General features: G+C 44.2%; 1 protein-coding gene across 2 annotated transcripts in view; it reads right to left on the reverse strand.

The window, feature by feature from the left end:
- Positions 1-16394, reverse strand: part of LOC124619802 (extracellular tyrosine-protein kinase PKDCC-like) — a 46128-nt gene that overhangs the window by 12767 nt on the left and 16967 nt on the right. Inside the window, exon 5 of one of the 2 annotated variants that reach the window (XM_047146395.1) lies at positions 12536-12712. The exons of the other annotated variant lie outside the window; for it this stretch is intronic. Coding sequence (XP_047002351.1) covers positions 12536-12712 — 177 coding nt within the window. The remainder of the gene's footprint in view (positions 1-12535; positions 12713-16394) is intronic. 2 annotated transcript variants of the gene reach the window in all.

Below are 16394 nucleotides of genomic sequence, written 5' to 3' on the forward strand. Positions count from 1 at the left end.
TATAGCTCAACCAGTGGGTGGAAAAAACTGCTAAAATTCCACTGTTGAATGATGATGTCGAAGTACAGTGAGGCCAAGAAGGGAGCAAGGGGGCAGGTTATGCCCTAGGATCACCTGTTGCCACTGGTTGAGGGGTTATAGCATCAATATACATAGGTTCTGGGTTCTGTTGTGTGGTGCCCACTGGGGCCTCAGGGGCTGCCAGAATCTTGCCTCGGCTACAGGAGTTAAACAGGCAGGATCTGGTAGTTTGGGGGCCACTGGAATGTCCTCCTTGGAGGAGTTTTTCTTGTCTTTACTCTCCTTTGAGGATTCTGATGATTGCAAGGGCTTCTCTGAATCAGTTTCAGGTAAACAGGTTGAAGTCCTGTGGCCAGCGGCTTATGGTTCCTACAGCCACTAGGCGGTAGTCACACTGATGTAAAAGACAAACAGTGTTTAAACAACAACCGGTATATGATGTGTCATTTCACAGGTGACTCTCTCTTTGATAGTATGTTTTGCCAGTTACAGGACTAGAATAAGTTGTTGGTAGGATGGTGCATAGGGCAAGCCTTCCAGTTACTCCCAAAGGCCTAACATTGAAAGTCCCCGTTTCTGAATGTAATTCTACTCTACACGAGCCTCTTTTACAGTTTAAATACAGAACTCTCATGCACTTATTCAACTAATCTGTAACCTACATGCATCGTCTACCTGTTTCCACTCCACCAGTCTTCTCTACTCCCACAAAATCCTGCAGATAACTGTTCCTCATGTTTCCTTGGATGGTATCATCCACCAAGCCAACTGCAGACTACAACAACATGCCAGACTTCACTTCAAAAACATATCCCACCTTCCCCTAAACTACCTGAACAATGGTGGTTTCCTTCCTGTCTCTCTGCAGCTCCCCAAACAGCCACACCATCAACCACCACTCCTCTCCTACAAACTGAGCTTGGCCAACCTCCTTAACAACCCACAGCCTCTCAGTCCTGTAATAACTCATAATAACACGAACAAGTCTCGTTCAAAGTGACCTCCACTCCTGAAATATCTTTTATCCAAGGATCTCACTTTCAGCACTAAACCTGCATATAACCACGCTGCTTTGGTGAATGACTTACTGTACTTCACACATAATGTCAATTGTAAATATCACTTTGCAACCCAATCCCAAAACCTTTCCAATAAACGAACATAGCATTGATCCCTGCCTTTAACAGTTCCAGCCATGATCCCAACTTGATCCACCACCACTACTACTCAGAATTATCCCTTACAAGCCTTCCAAGAACTACTCATGTCCGGCATTGATTCACAGCTTCTCCTCGGGTCCCTACAACATGGCTAACCTGTCCTCTGCAGAATTGCAGGCTCTACTTTCCATAAAAGTTGATGACTCCATTATTATCCTCCCACCAGACAAAGGATCGACCACTGAGGTACTTGACTGACAGGAGTACGTTAGTGAAGGTCTACGACAGCTATCTGACACACCTACATACAGCATCTGCCATCAAGATCCCATTTTTGTGATTCAAACTGACCTGCAATCCCTCCTAAAAACTTAAGGTCCCTCACAAGGACTTAATCTCAAAGCATGGAACTTCTTACCCCACCCAAGCCACGCACCCCCACCCTTTACTTTCTTCCTAAGATCCACAAACCCACTCATCCTGGCCATCCTATAGCCGCTGGCTTCAAAGCGCCCACAAATGTATATCTGCCTTAGCTGATCAACACCTGCAACCCATAGTACAAAGACTTCCCTCCTATACCGAAGATACCAACCATTTCCTAGATTGCCTGAAATCAGTGGCCGTCCCACTCTCACCATGTACCTTGCTTATCAACACTGATGCTACTTCCCTTTATAACAACATTCCCCATGTACATGGTCTGTCCAACCTATGACATCTTTTTTGATCACCTTAATCAACTTTATTCTTACTAACAATTACTTCACCTTTGAGGGGCAGAAGTACAAACAGATCAGGAGTACAGCCATGGGAACCACGTTGACTCCTTCCTATGCCAACCTCTTCATGGATCTCTTGGAGGGAGCTTTCGTGGGATCCATAAGCCTTCAGACCCTGTTTTGGTTTAGACACATTGATGATATCTTTGCTGTATGGACGCATGGTGAGGCTGACTTGCTAAAGTTCCTGGAATATCTAAATACCTTCTCCCAATGAAATTCATATTTCTGAATACCATGTCACTTTCCTTAATGTTGATCTCATTCTCATCTAAGGCCAGCTACACACTTCTGTCCACATCAAGCCCACTAACAGACAACAGTACTTACATTTTGACAGTTGCCATCCTTTCCATGTCAAACATTCCCTCCCATACAGCCTTGGCACTTAAGGCAAAAACATTTGTTCAGATGCAGACTCTTTACAGCAGTACACCACCACTCTCACTTCAGCCTTCACTGGACATCATTCTCCCAACAGTATAGTTCAAAAACAGATTTCCCAGACCATCACATCCAATACTGGTACTGTTGATCCCTTCAAAAAAAAAACTTCGAAGCACACCAATTGTCACTCAGTATTATCCTGGCCTTGAATATATTAGTCAACTATTTCAATATGGCCATGAATTCCTAAAATTATGCCCTGAATGAGATCCATTCTGTCAGGTTATCCACCACACCTAGAATAGCTTCTCATCACCCTCCCAATCTCCACAATACCCTTGTCAGACCATATGTTCCTTCTGCACCCATCTCCCTACCCTATAGCTCTTAACACTGTGATCATCTCCAGTGCAAGACTAGCCCTATGCACACTCCTACCACCACCTATTCTAGCTCTGTAACTGGAAAAACATTATCAAAGAGAGAGCCACCTGTGAAATGACATGTCATATACCAGCTGTTATCTGAACACTGTTCAGCCTTTTACACTGGTGTGACTACCACCCAGATATCTGTCAGGATGAATGGGCACATGCAGAGGGTATATACAGGCAACACACAATATTCTGTTGCAGAACATGCTGTACAACGTGCCTGTTTCACTACGTGCACCAACTGGGTTCTTCCTCCAGACACCAATTTCTCAGAAATCCACAGGTGTGAACTAACATTACAGCATGTCCTTGGTTCTCGCCACCTATGTGGCCTTAATTTATGTTAAGTCCTTCTGTCTCGGCATTTACTAACAGTAAGTACTCTTTTCTTCACTCCATTTCAGTTTTCTACATCTTTCGTTTTCTGACTTGTCTATTTTTCGCCATCCGCCATCCCACCTCTGTTACATACAATGCACTTAGCTCTTCACTGTTTTTAACTTGTGCACTACATTTTATTAGTTATCTCTCTCTCGCATATTACCATGTCTTCCACCTTTAAGCTCTCCGGTTTTAAAATCTCATCCACTGCAGTCCCCAACAATCAGTCTTTCCTTCTCATCCCATCTGGCAAGTCTCCCCTGACCCAGGGTTCTGGGTGACTTCTAAACTGTACCCATTTTCCTAAACCTCTCCAGTCCTTTTCCTTTACTCCTCTCCCTTCCCCTTCAACTCTTCCACCAGAAGAAGGAACCACTGGCTCTGGTATATACATCCACCTAGGAAAAATATATATAAAAAACAAAGATGCTGTGACTTACCAAACGAGAAAGCGCTGGTAGATAGACACAATAAAAAACACACACACAAATTTAAGCTTTCGCAACCCATGGTTGCTTCATCAGGAAAGAGGGAAGGAGAGGGTAAGACGAAAGGATGTGGGTTTTAAGGGAGAGGGTAAGGAGTCATTCCGGTCCCAGGAGCGGAAAGACTTACCTAAGGGGGAAAAAAAGGACAGGTATACACTCGCACAAACACACACATCCATCTGCACATACACAGAGACAGGCAGACATATGTAAAGGCAAAGAGGTTGGGCAGAGATGTCAGTCGACGTGGAAGTACAGAGGCAAAGATGTTGTTGAATGACAAGTGATGTATGAGGGGGCAGCAACTTGAAATTAGCGGAAATTGAGGCCTGGTGGGTAATGGGAAGAGAGGATATACTGAAGGGCAAGTTCCAATCTCCGGAGTTCTGATAGGTTGGTATCAGTGGGAAGTATCCAGATAACCCGGACGGTGTAACACTGTGCCAAGGTGTGCTGGCCATGCACCAAGGCATGTTTAGCCACAGGGTGATCCTCATTACCAACAAACACTGTCTGCCTGTGACCGTTCATGCGAATGGACAGTTTGTTGCTGGTCATTCCCACATAGAAGGCTTCACAGGATAGGCATATCACATGGGTGTTTTCACACTTGGCTCTGCCTTTGATCGTGTACACCTTCCGGGTTACAGGACTGGAGTAGGTGGTGGTGGGATGGTGCATGGGACAGGTTTTACACCGGGGGCGGTTACAAGGGTAGGAGCCAGAGGGTAGGGAAGGTGGTTTGGGGATTTCATAGGGATGAACCAAGAGGTTACGAAGGATAGGTAGACGGCAGAAAGACACTCCTGGTGGAGTGGGGAGGATTTCATGAAGGATGGATCTCATTTCAGGGCAGGATTTGAGGAAGTCGTATCCCTGCTGGAGAACCACACTCAGAGTCTGAACCAGTCCCGAAAAGTATCCTGTCACAAGTGGGGCACTTTTGGGGTGGTTCTGTGGGAGGTGCTGGGTTTGAGGGGATGAGGAAGTCGCTCTGGTTATTTTCTTCTGTATCAGGTCAGGAGGGTAGTTGCGGGATAAGAAAGCTGTTTTCAGGTTGTTGGTGTAATGGTTCAGGGATTCCAGACTGGAGCAGATTCGTTTGCCACGAAGACCTAGGCTGTAGGGAAGGGACCGTTTGATGTGGAATGGGTGGCAACTGTCATAATGGAGGTACTGTTGGTTGTTGGTGGGTTTGATGTGGACGGACGTGTGAAGCTGGCCATTGGACAGATGGAGGTCAACGTCGAGGAAAGTGGCATGGGATCTGGAGTAGGACCAGGTGAATCTCATGGAACCAAAGGAGTTAAGGTTGGAGAGGAAATTCTGGAGTTGTTCTTCACTGTGAGTCCAGATCGTGAAGATGTCATCAATAAATCTGTACCAAACTTTGGGTTGGCAGGCCTGGGTAACCAAGAAGGCTTCCTCTAAGTGACCCATAAATAGGTTGGCGTACGAGGGGACCATCCTAGTACCCATGGCTGTTCCCTGTAATTGTTGGTATGTCTGGCCTTCAAAAGTGAAGAAGCTGGCTAAGGTAATGAGGAAAGAGGTTTTAGGTAGGGTGGCAGGTGATCGGCGTGAAGGAAGTGCTCCATCACAGTGAGGCCCTCAACATGTGGGATATCTGTGTATAAGGAAGTGGCATCAATGGTTACAAGGATGGTTTCCGGGGTAACAGATTGGGTAAGGATTCCAGGTGTTCGAGAAAGTGGTTGGTGTCTTTGATGAAGGATGGGAGACTGCATGCAATGGGTTGAAGGTGTTGATGTACATAGGCAGAGATACATTCTGTGGGGGCTTAGTAACCAGCTACAATGGGGCGGACAGAATGTTTGGGTTTGTGAATTTTAGGAAGTAGGTGGAAGGTAGGGGTGCAGGGTGTCTGTGGGGTCAGGACGTTGATGGAGTCAGGTGAAAGGTTTTGTAGGGGGCCTAAGGTTCTGAGGATTCCTTGAAGCTCCGCCTGGACATCAGGAATGGGATTACCTTGGCAAACTTTGTATGCATTGTCTGAAATGCTGACGCAGTCCTTCAGCCACGTACTCCCGACGATCAAGTACCACGGTCGTGGAACCCTTGTCAGCCAGAAGAATGGCGATGGATTGGTCAGCCTTCAGATCACGGATAGCCTGGGCTTCAGCTGTGGTGATGTTGGGAGTAGGATTAAGGTTTTTCAAGAAAGATTGAGAGGCAAGGCTGGAAGTGAAAATTCCTGGAAGGTTTGGAGGGGGTGATTTTGAGGAAGAGGAGGTTGGTCCCGCTGTGATGGAGGACGGAACTGTTCCAGGCAGGGTTCAACTTGGATAGTGTCTTGGGGAGTTGGATCATTAGGAGTAGGATTCGGATTATTTTCTTCGTGGCAAAGTGGTATTTCCAGCAGAGACTACGTGTGTAGGACAGTAAATCTTTGACAAAGGCTGTTTGGTTGAATTTGGGAGTGGGGCTGAAGGTGAGTCCTTTGTCCTATCCAGAGGTTTGGAGGAAAGGTTTACTGAATTGGGGTGTTGTGGTTCCAGATTGCGTTGACTAGAATTTTGAGGTTTTGGGGTGAGTGGAGCTGGAAGTGGGAGATTGAGTAGATGGGAGAGACTGGGTCTGTGTGCAATGAGAGGAGGTTGAGGTTTGTTGGAATGGTTGTGGAGGGTGAGTGAGTTGCCTTTCCGGAGATGGGAAACCAGGAGATTGGATAGTTTTTTGAGGTGGAGGGTGGCATGATGTTCTAATTTGCGGCTGGCCTGGAGGAGGATGCTCTGAACAGCCGGTGTTGATGTGGGAGAGGAAAGATTGAGGACTTTTATTAGGGATAGGAGTTGACAGATGTGTTCATTGGCTGAGTTGATGTGTAGGTGAAGGATTAGGTGGGTGAGGGCTATGGATTGTTCGGTTTGGAACTGGTATAGGGACTGATGGAAAGAAGGGTTACAGCCAGAGATGGGAACTTTAGGTGTGAGGCCTTTGGGGGTAATGCCAAATGTCAGACAAGCCTGAGTAAATAAAATATGGGAGCGTAATCTGGCTAGGGCGAAGGCATGTTTGCGGAGGGAATGTAAATAAAACTTAATGGGGTCGTTGTGGGGATGTTGTGAGGGTGACATGGTATTAGAAGGTGGAAAGTGTAACATGAGGCTAAAATGAAAATAAAAAATATATGGGGAGAGATAAAGGTGAACTAGAAAGCAACTGGAGTTCTGGTGTGAAAAAAGTCGAAAAGTGTTGGTTTAAGCTAAGCTATGTTGATCCTGTGGTGAACTTAGGATGGTAAACAACAATGTGTACAAAGGTTAGGTAGTTGTGTTGCCTCCAAAACATGTTAAAGGGTGGAGAAATTCGGGAAAATTTCGAAAAAATTGCGTGAAAATGTATTAAAAGGACTGGTTATGTGGTGGCAGATTATGAAAATGAGGGAAAGAAACCGAAGCTGTGAAATAGTATTCACGAGAAATGTTTGTGAACTGGGAAAAGTCTATTTTAAAGCAGCGGTAGTGTTGAAAGCGGTAAAAAATTTTTTGGTTATGGTTTGGAAGTAAGTTACATATTATTGAGTATATATAGGCAGGATAAATTGTATGGTAGATTACGGTAAAAAGAGAAGGTGAATACAAAGTGAAACTACTTGCACACACAAAAAGAGAAAGTAAGATGACAGAAAAGATCCCGAAATGCAACAGTGACAATAACAAACGTAATTGTTGGGTTCAAATTAATGATATGAATATAATAGAAAGAAACATTCCACGTGGGAAAAATATATCAAAAAACAAAGATGCTGTGACTTACCAATCCGCTCACAGAATTGGAATGACTCCTTACCCTCTCCCTTAAAACCCACATCCTTTTGTCTTTCCCTCTCCTTCCCTCTTTCCTGATGAAGCAACCTTGGGTTGTGAAAGCTTTAAATTTGTGTGTGTTTTTATTGTGTCTATCAACCAGCGCTGTGTCCATCTACCAGCGCTTTCTCATTTGGTAAGTCACAGCATACACACAGGGTGATCCAGTGAGAGTGACCGGGCCAAATGTCTCACGAAATAAGCATCAAATGAAAAAAAACTACAAAGAACGAAACTCATCTAGCTTGAAGGGGGATACCAGATGGCGCTATGGTTGGCCCGCTAGATGGCGCTGCAATAGGTCAAACAGATATCAACTCCCTTTTTCTAAATAGGAACCCCTATTTTTTATTACATATTTGTGTTGTACGTAAAGAAATATGAATGTTTTAGTTGGACCACTTTTTTCGCTTTGTGATAGATGGCGCTGTAATAGTCACATGTATAAGTACATGGTATCACGTAACATTCCATAACATTCCGCCAGTGTGGACGGTATTTGCTTCATGATACATTACCCATGTTAAAATGGACCATTTATCAATTGCGGAAAAGGTCGATGTCGTTTTGATGTACGGCTATTGTGATCAAAATGCCCAATGGGCGTCTGCTATGTAAGCTGCTCAGTATCCTGGATGACATCATCCAAGTGTCGGGATTGTTCGCCGGATAGTTACGTTATTTAAGGAAACAGGAAGTGTTCAGCCACATGTGAAACGTCAACCACGACCTGCAACAAATGATGATGCCCAAGTAGGTGTTTTAGCTACTGTCGCGGCTAATCCACACATCAGTAGCAGACAAATTGTGCGAGAATCGGGAATCTCAAAAACGTTGGTGTTGAGAATGCTACATAAACATCGATTGCACCCGTACCATATTTCTATGCACCAGGAATTCCATGGCGACGACTTTGAGCGTCGTTTACAGTTCTGCCACTGGGCACAAGAGAAATTACGGGACAATGACAAATTTTTTGAACGCATTCTATTTAGCGACGAAGCATCATTCACCAACAGTGGTAACGTAAACTGGCATAATATGCACTATTGGGCAACGGAAAATCCACGATGGCTACGACAAGTGGAACATCAGTGACCTTGGCGGGTTAATGTATGGTGCGGCATTATGGGAGGAAGGATAATTGGCCCCCATTTTATCGATCACAATCTAAATGATGCAATGTATGCTGATTTTCTACGTAATGTTCTACCGATGTTACTAGAAGATGTTTCACTGCATGACAGAATGGAAATGTACTTCCAACATGATGGATGTCCGGCACATAGCTCGCATGCAGTTTAAGCGGTATTGAATAGCGTATTTCATTACAGGTTGATTGGTTGGCGAAGCACCATACCATGGCCCGCACGTTCACCGGATCTGAAGTCCCCGGGTTTCTTTCTGTGGGGAAAGTTGAAGGATATTTGCTATCGTGTTCCACAGACAACGCCTGACAACATGCGTCAGCGCATTGTCAATGCATGTGCGAACATTATATGGAAGGCGAACTACTCACTGTTGAGAGGAATGTCGTTACACGTACTGCCAAATGCATTGAGGTTGACGGACATCATTTTGAGCATTTATTGCATTAACGTGGTATTTACAGGTAATCACGCTGTAACAGCATGCGTTCTCAGAGATGATAAGTTCACAAAGGTACATGTATCACACTGGAACAACCAAAATAAAATATTGAAACATACAACCTATTACCAACTGTTCATCTAAATTGTGAGCCATATGTTTGCGACTATTACAGAGCGATCTATCACAAAGCGAAAAAAGTGGTCCAACTAAAACATTCATATTTCTTTATGCACTATGCGAATATGTAATAAAAATGGGGGTTCCTATTTAAAAAAAACGCAATTGATATCCGTTTGACCTATGGCAGCGCCATCTAACAGGCCAACCATAGCACCATCTGGTTTCCCCCTTCAAGCTGGACAAGTTTCGTTCTTTGTAGTTTTTTCGTTTGACGCTTATTTCGTGAGATATTTGGCCCGGTCACGATCAATAGACCACCTTGTATACATTTTGCGATCTGGATTGAGGGTAAGGGAACCCTCTCCACATTCCTTCAGAACCTCAACAGCTTCTCCCCAATTTGCTTCACCTGGTCCTACTCAACCCAACAAACTACCTACCTAGATGTTTATCTCCACCTCAAAGATGGCTACATCAGTACCCTTGTCCATATCAAAGCTACTAACCAAATGCAATGCCACTCATTCCATACTAGAAGTCCCTTCCACACAGTCTAGCCACCTGTGGTCGTTCCATCTGCAGTGTTGATCGTGCCACTAAAGCGGAGTTACTAAATACAGTTTTCCGTAACTCCTTCACGAAAGAAGAAGTAAATATTCCAGAATTCGAAACAAGAACAGCAGTCAGCATGTATGACATAAAAGTAGATATCTTAGGTGTTGCAAAACAACTCAAATCACTTAAGAAAGGCAAGACTCACAGGTCAGATGGTATACAATCAGGTTCCTTTCAGAGTATGCAGACACAATAGCACCTTTCTTAGCAATCATATACAACCGCTCACTTGACGAAAGGTCTATTCCTAAAGACTGGAAAGTAGCACAGGTCACACCTATATTCAAGAAAGGAAATAGGAGTAACCCACTGAATTACAGACCCATATCACTGACCTCAATTTGCAGTAGGATTTTTAAGCTTATACTGTACTCCAACATTATGGATCACCTTGAAGAAAATGACTTATTGATACACAACCAACACGGATTCAGAAAATATCATTCTCTTTATTCCCATGAAGTAATGAGTGCTGTCGACAAGGGATCTCAGATCGATTCCATATTCTTAGATTTCCAGAAGGCTTTTGATACCATTCCGCACAAGCGACTATTAATCAAATTGCATGCGTGTGGAGTATCATCTCAGTTGCGTGACTGGATTCATGATTTCCTCTCAGAGAGGTCACAGTTCATAGTGACAGACAGTAAATCATCGAGTAGAACAGAAGTGATATCCAACGTTCCACAAGGTAGTGTCATAGGCGCTCTGCTGTTCCTGATTTACATACATGATCTACGAGATAATCTGAGCAGCCTCCTTAGATTGTTTGCAAATGACGCTGTAATTTACCTTCTAGTAGAATCATCAGATGATCAATTCCAATTACAAAATGATCTCGAGAGAATTTCTATATGGTACAAAAAGCGGCAACTGGCACCAAACAAAGGAAAGTGCGAGGTCATCTACATGGGTACTAAAAGAAATCCGATAAATTTAGGGTATATGATAAATCGCACACATCTAAGGGCTGTCAATTCGACTAAATACCTAGGAATTACAATTACAAGCAACGTAAATTGGAAAGACCACATAGATAATATTGTGGAGAAGGCGGAACAAAGACTGCACTTTGTTGGCGAAACACTTAGAAGATGCGACATATCCACTGAAGAGACAGCCTACATTACAGTTGTCCATCCTCTGCTGGAATATTGCTGCGTGGTATGGGATCCTTACCAGGTAGGATTGACAAAGGACATCGAAAGAGTGCAAGGAAAGGCAGCTAGTTTCGTGTTATCATGCAATAGGGATGAGATTGTCACTGATATGATATGCGAGTTGGTGTGGCAGTTACTGAAGCAAAGGTGGTTTTCTTTGCAGCAAGATCTATTTACGAAATTTCAATCACCAACTTTCTCTTCCGAATGCGAAAATATTTTGTTGACACCCACCTACGTAGCGAGAAATGATCGTCATAATAAAATAAGAGAAATCAGAGCTCAAACAGAAAGATTTAGGTGTTCCTTTTCCCCACGCGCCATTTGAGAGTGGAATGGTAGAGAAGTAGTATGAAAATGGTTCGATGAACCCTCTGCCAGGCACTTAAGTGTGAACCGCAGAGTAACCGCGTAGATGTACATGCAAATGAGTGGTCCTTCTTGAAATATACTGAGTCTCACTGAGGCTTTCGCATACCATAATTATCCTCCAAACCTTGTACAGAAACAAATCTCCCATGCCTTAGCTTTCCTATCTCCCACAGTACCACCCAGGACTGGAGGAACTGCATTACATTCTTCACCAGGCTTCTGACTGCCTCTTGTCTTGCTCTAAAATGAGAAATGTTCTGTCCCATACACCACCACCACCACCACCACCACCACCACCACCACCAATTACTCCAGTCACAAACATTACCTACTCCATCACAGGGAGGACTATCTGTGAAACCAGTCATGTAATCTACAAGCTAAGTTGCAACCACCGTGCCGAATTCTATGTGGGCATGACCACCAACAAACTGTGGCCAAGCAACAAATGGACCACCCTTTGCTTAGTACGCTGCCCAAAACGACATCCTTCGTGTAAATGACTGCTTCACAGCCTATGCCATATGGATCCTTCCCACCAACATCAGCTTTTCTGAACTGCACAGGTGGGAACTCTCTCTGCAGTATATCCTACATTCCCATAACCCACCAAGCCTCAACCTTTGTTAATCATTTTTCTCACCCATCCATCCCCTTCCCTATTCCCATTCCAGCACTACACAGCCCTATTCCAGCAACGCATCCAGTCTTTTTACTTCTCTTCTCCCAACTGCATCTAGCTGCCCTACCCTCTCTCCACATTGTCCTTACGTGCTCCCCAGCCTCCTCCTTACCCCCTCCCAGTTGCCATACCCATCAAGCTCTGCTGCTGGCTTGCAGTGTGGCTTCAGCTGCCAGAGGCTGCAGTCATCAGTCTGTGTGTGTGTGTGTGTGTGTGTAACAAAGTTAGTGCACACTAGAGCAGAAAATACTTATGAGATAAGATAGATACCTTTTACTGCAACAATTAAGATGTTATGTTTGTTGCTAATATGAATTACAGCATTAGTAAGAAGGCATTTTTTTTTTCGCTTAAGCAAATTCACTTTTGTTTCTCAACTACTTTCAGCCTTTAACAATTAAATTATTAGTGAAGCACAATACTCCACAGAAAAAAAAAAAAAAAAAACAATCAATTTGGTGATAATTTCATGAAGAGGCATTTTCAATGAATGAACTGTTCTTTTCATACCTGTCCACGTGTACTCGTGTCCGATCACAACTGCTCGGCAACCAGCATCCTTGGCACAAATCTCTGCAGCTTCGATCTCATTCATAACTGACTTTATACAAACAACAGAGGACGATGAATGGTGGCAGTGGTAATCAAATTCCCCAGGTAGGTCCCTATCTCTCAGTTTCTCGAATCCTGTTAAGCATACATACACAATCTTATATAGCAAAACGAGTGGAAGACTCTATGTATTATATCCTAAGTAACTCTCCATTGCTTGCGCAGATGACACTCATCTGTTAGCTTGAGCCATCACTGTCTTTCAATTAAGCAGTGCTGCATAGTTTATGAAACATTATTATTGCTTGGAGGACGCTGGTCATCTGCGCGAGCACTACTGCTACTATCTGAAACAAACTGAATGTTACTTCACCATTTTCCTAGATTCAATCTAAATTTCATGTGTGTAATTTTAAGTATATTGAAACTATTTCTTTTTATCCAGAATGCTCACATACAAAAGTAAATATTATCTAAACTTTTACTATGTGGGATAAAAGTCTAAAAACCACAGGGTAGAGTATAACAGAGCTCCTGATGTATGGCTGGAATGGTTCCATGAGTTGAGTGGTGGTGATCCTGACAGTGATATTGACAAACAGAGAACCATGATTGTGTACATGAAAGTGGTCATGATTCAGGATCAGAAGAAGAAGAGCCAGAAAATGATGAATATGAATCATAGGAAGAAGTAATTCAAGAGGTTGTGTTTCTTTTAAGAAAAGATGGAATAATTAAAAAAATATTCTGGGCTATTACACCATGGTCAAAGGGATTTCACTCTAAAACCTGACTTCTGTCCCCACCTGCAGAGCACATTTTCAAAGGGGATCATAGCTTTGTTGAATGTCTGATTCACACCCTGGCCCACTATCTATATGGCCTCTCTGTACAGTCTTTCGTGGTATCCATCTGTGCCTGCCACTACTTGAGTATGGTCAAAATTAATGTGGTCGTCTCCTGCCTGTAAAGCATGTTCCGAAACAGCTGGTTTGTCAATTTCTCCTCTTCGGCAATTCCCCTTGTGCTCTTTGAGGCATATTTTGACAGTTCTTTTTGTAGTATCTATATACACCTTCCCACAACTATGAGGAATCCTATAAATTCCAGCTTTTCCCAGTGGTTGGCGAGCATTCTTGGCCATTTTTATGCGATCTTTTATCTTCTATGTGGGTTTGTAAATTACAGCAATGTTCCGCTTTCTCAAGATTTTTCCTATGCACTCAGTCACGTCCTTAATGAATGACAGGAAAACTTTTGATTTCAACGGTGCTTGAGCATCACTATGTCGTCAGGTAACAAACGTCCGGATAAATTGATAATGGCACGGGAAGCATCTAAATGATGAATGCTCTTATTAGGTTGCAAGTTATCTGACAACAAGAGATTTGAGCTTGCCAAAGGTGGAAATTTTGACATCAGCCCACGAGTTGTGCCCGTGGAAGATATAACAACCAGTGCAGAAGCAGGCATTCATAGTGTGGACAAAGTTACGGCTGAAGAAATCCATATAGAAGCTATAAGAGTATTCTCTCGCACAAAGCCTCCAAAAAGTAATTTAACTGTGGATGAGAGGAATGCCTTAAAATGCCTGAACGCATTCTCCCCACTGACAAGGGAAATGCAACAAATGTGACTGACTATTATAGTAAGACTAACAACTACTTATTAGATCCACAAACATAAAGGAAACTAAGTAAAGACCTCACTGACGAAGATTAAGAAGTGTTACGCAGTTGATAAGGAAGTCCTCTGTCGGCCCGTGCATTCAGGAAAGTCTGTTCAATTCAGTTGCACTAGTACCAAGACCTTATGAATTGCCGAAGGTGTACAAAGAAATGTTCCTCTAAGGCCTACAGTGAATACTGTTGGTTCGTCCACCTATTCGATTTCCAAGTTCTTGACAACTTTATTACAAATTATTACAACCGTATGTGGGCCAATTGGATTAGTATATCAAGAATTCAGCACATTTTATCAGTAAATTAAATGGCATAGTGATACAGCCGGAGGACAAATTAGTTAATTTTGATGTGGTGTTGCTGTTCGCTATGGTTCCTCTTAATGAAGTGTTGCAACAGCTGAATCGGATTTTCCCTCCTGATGTTGCAGAAGTGTTTAAATATTGCCTCACAACCACATATTTCAAACGGAATGAAGAGTTCTATGAACAGACGGATGGTGTTGCTATGGGGAGCTCCTTAAACCCAGTTATAGCAAATTTCTTTATGGAAAAATTCGAGGAGCAGGCATTGGGAGCTGAGAACAAGAAACTGAATATTTGGTTCTCTTGCTTGGCTGACATCTGTCTAGTGGTGGCACGGCAGGGAGGAACTGGATCATTTTCACAAGCATTTGAACAGGATCAATCCAGAGATTTAGTTTATCGAGGAGGAGGAGACAGATGGAAGATTAAATTTTCTTGATGTACTAGTTTTCAAGAAAGAAGATGGTAGCTTGAGCCACACAGTTTACCAAAAACTCATGCACGCAGACCGCTACCTACACCGGGATTCAAACCATCACTCACAACAAAAGTGAGGCATCATAAAAACGTTGGTGGATAGAGCAAGGAAAATCTGTGAATCAGAGCTGCTTGATGCAGAATTGAAACATCTCACCACCGCATTGCTAGTTAATAGTTATTTGTTCACTGAGGTGAAAAGGGCGTTAAGACCACCATGTAGAAATCTTAGTGATGCTCAAGTGCTGGTGAAATGAAAACTTATCCTGCCATTCATTAAGGACGTGACTGACTGCATTGGAAAAATCTTGAGGAAGCGGAACATCACAGTAATTTACAGACCCACGTGGAAGATACAAGATCTATTAAAATCCGCCAAGGATGCTCACCAACCGCTGGAATTTATAGGATTCCATGTAGCTATGGGGAGATGTATATGGTTACTACACTCCTGGAAATGGAAAAAAGAACACATTGACACCGGTGTGTCAGACCCACCATACTTGCTCCGGACACTGCGAGAGGGCTGTACAAGCAATGATCACACGCACGGCACAGCGGACACACCAGGAACCGCGGTGTTGGCCGTCGAATGGCGCTAACTGCGCAGCATTTGTGCACCGCCGCCGTCAGTGTCAGCCAGTTTGCCGTGGCATACGGAGCTCCATCGCAGTCTTTAACACTGGTAGCATGCCGCGACAGCGTGGACGTGAACCTTATGTGCAGTTGACGGACTTTGAGCGAGGTCGTATAGTGGGCATGCGGGAGGCCGGGTGGACGTACCGCCGAATTGCTCAACACGTGGGGCGTGAGGTCTCCACAGTACATCGATGTTGTCGCCAGTGGTCGGCGGAAGGTGCACGTGCCCGTCGACCTGGGACCGGACCGCAGCGACGCACGGATGCACGCCAAGACCGTAGGATCCTACGCAGTGCCGTAGGGGACCGCACCGCCACTTCCCAGCAAATTAGGGACACTGTTGCTCCTGGGGTATCGGCGAGGACCATTCGCAACCGTTTCCATGAAGCTGGGCTACGGTCCCGCACACCGTTAGGCCGTCTTCCGCTCACGCCCCAACATCGTGCAGCCCGCCCCCAGTGGTGTCGCGACAGGCGTGAATGGAGGGACGAATGGAGACGTGTCGTCTTCAGCGATGAGAGTCGCTTCTGCCTTGGTGCCAATGATGGTTGTATGCGTGTTTGGCGCCGTGCAGGTGAGCACCACAATCAGGACTGCATACGACCGAGGCACACAGGGCCAACACCCGGCATCATGGTGTGGGGAGCGATCTCCTACACTGGCCGTACACCACTGGTGATCGTCGAGGGGACACTGAATAGTGCACGGTACATC

Source organism: Schistocerca americana, chromosome 6 (assembly GCF_021461395.2).
Source record: "Schistocerca americana isolate TAMUIC-IGC-003095 chromosome 6, iqSchAmer2.1, whole genome shotgun sequence".
Classification (NCBI taxonomy): Eukaryota; Metazoa; Arthropoda; class Insecta; order Orthoptera; family Acrididae; genus Schistocerca; species Schistocerca americana.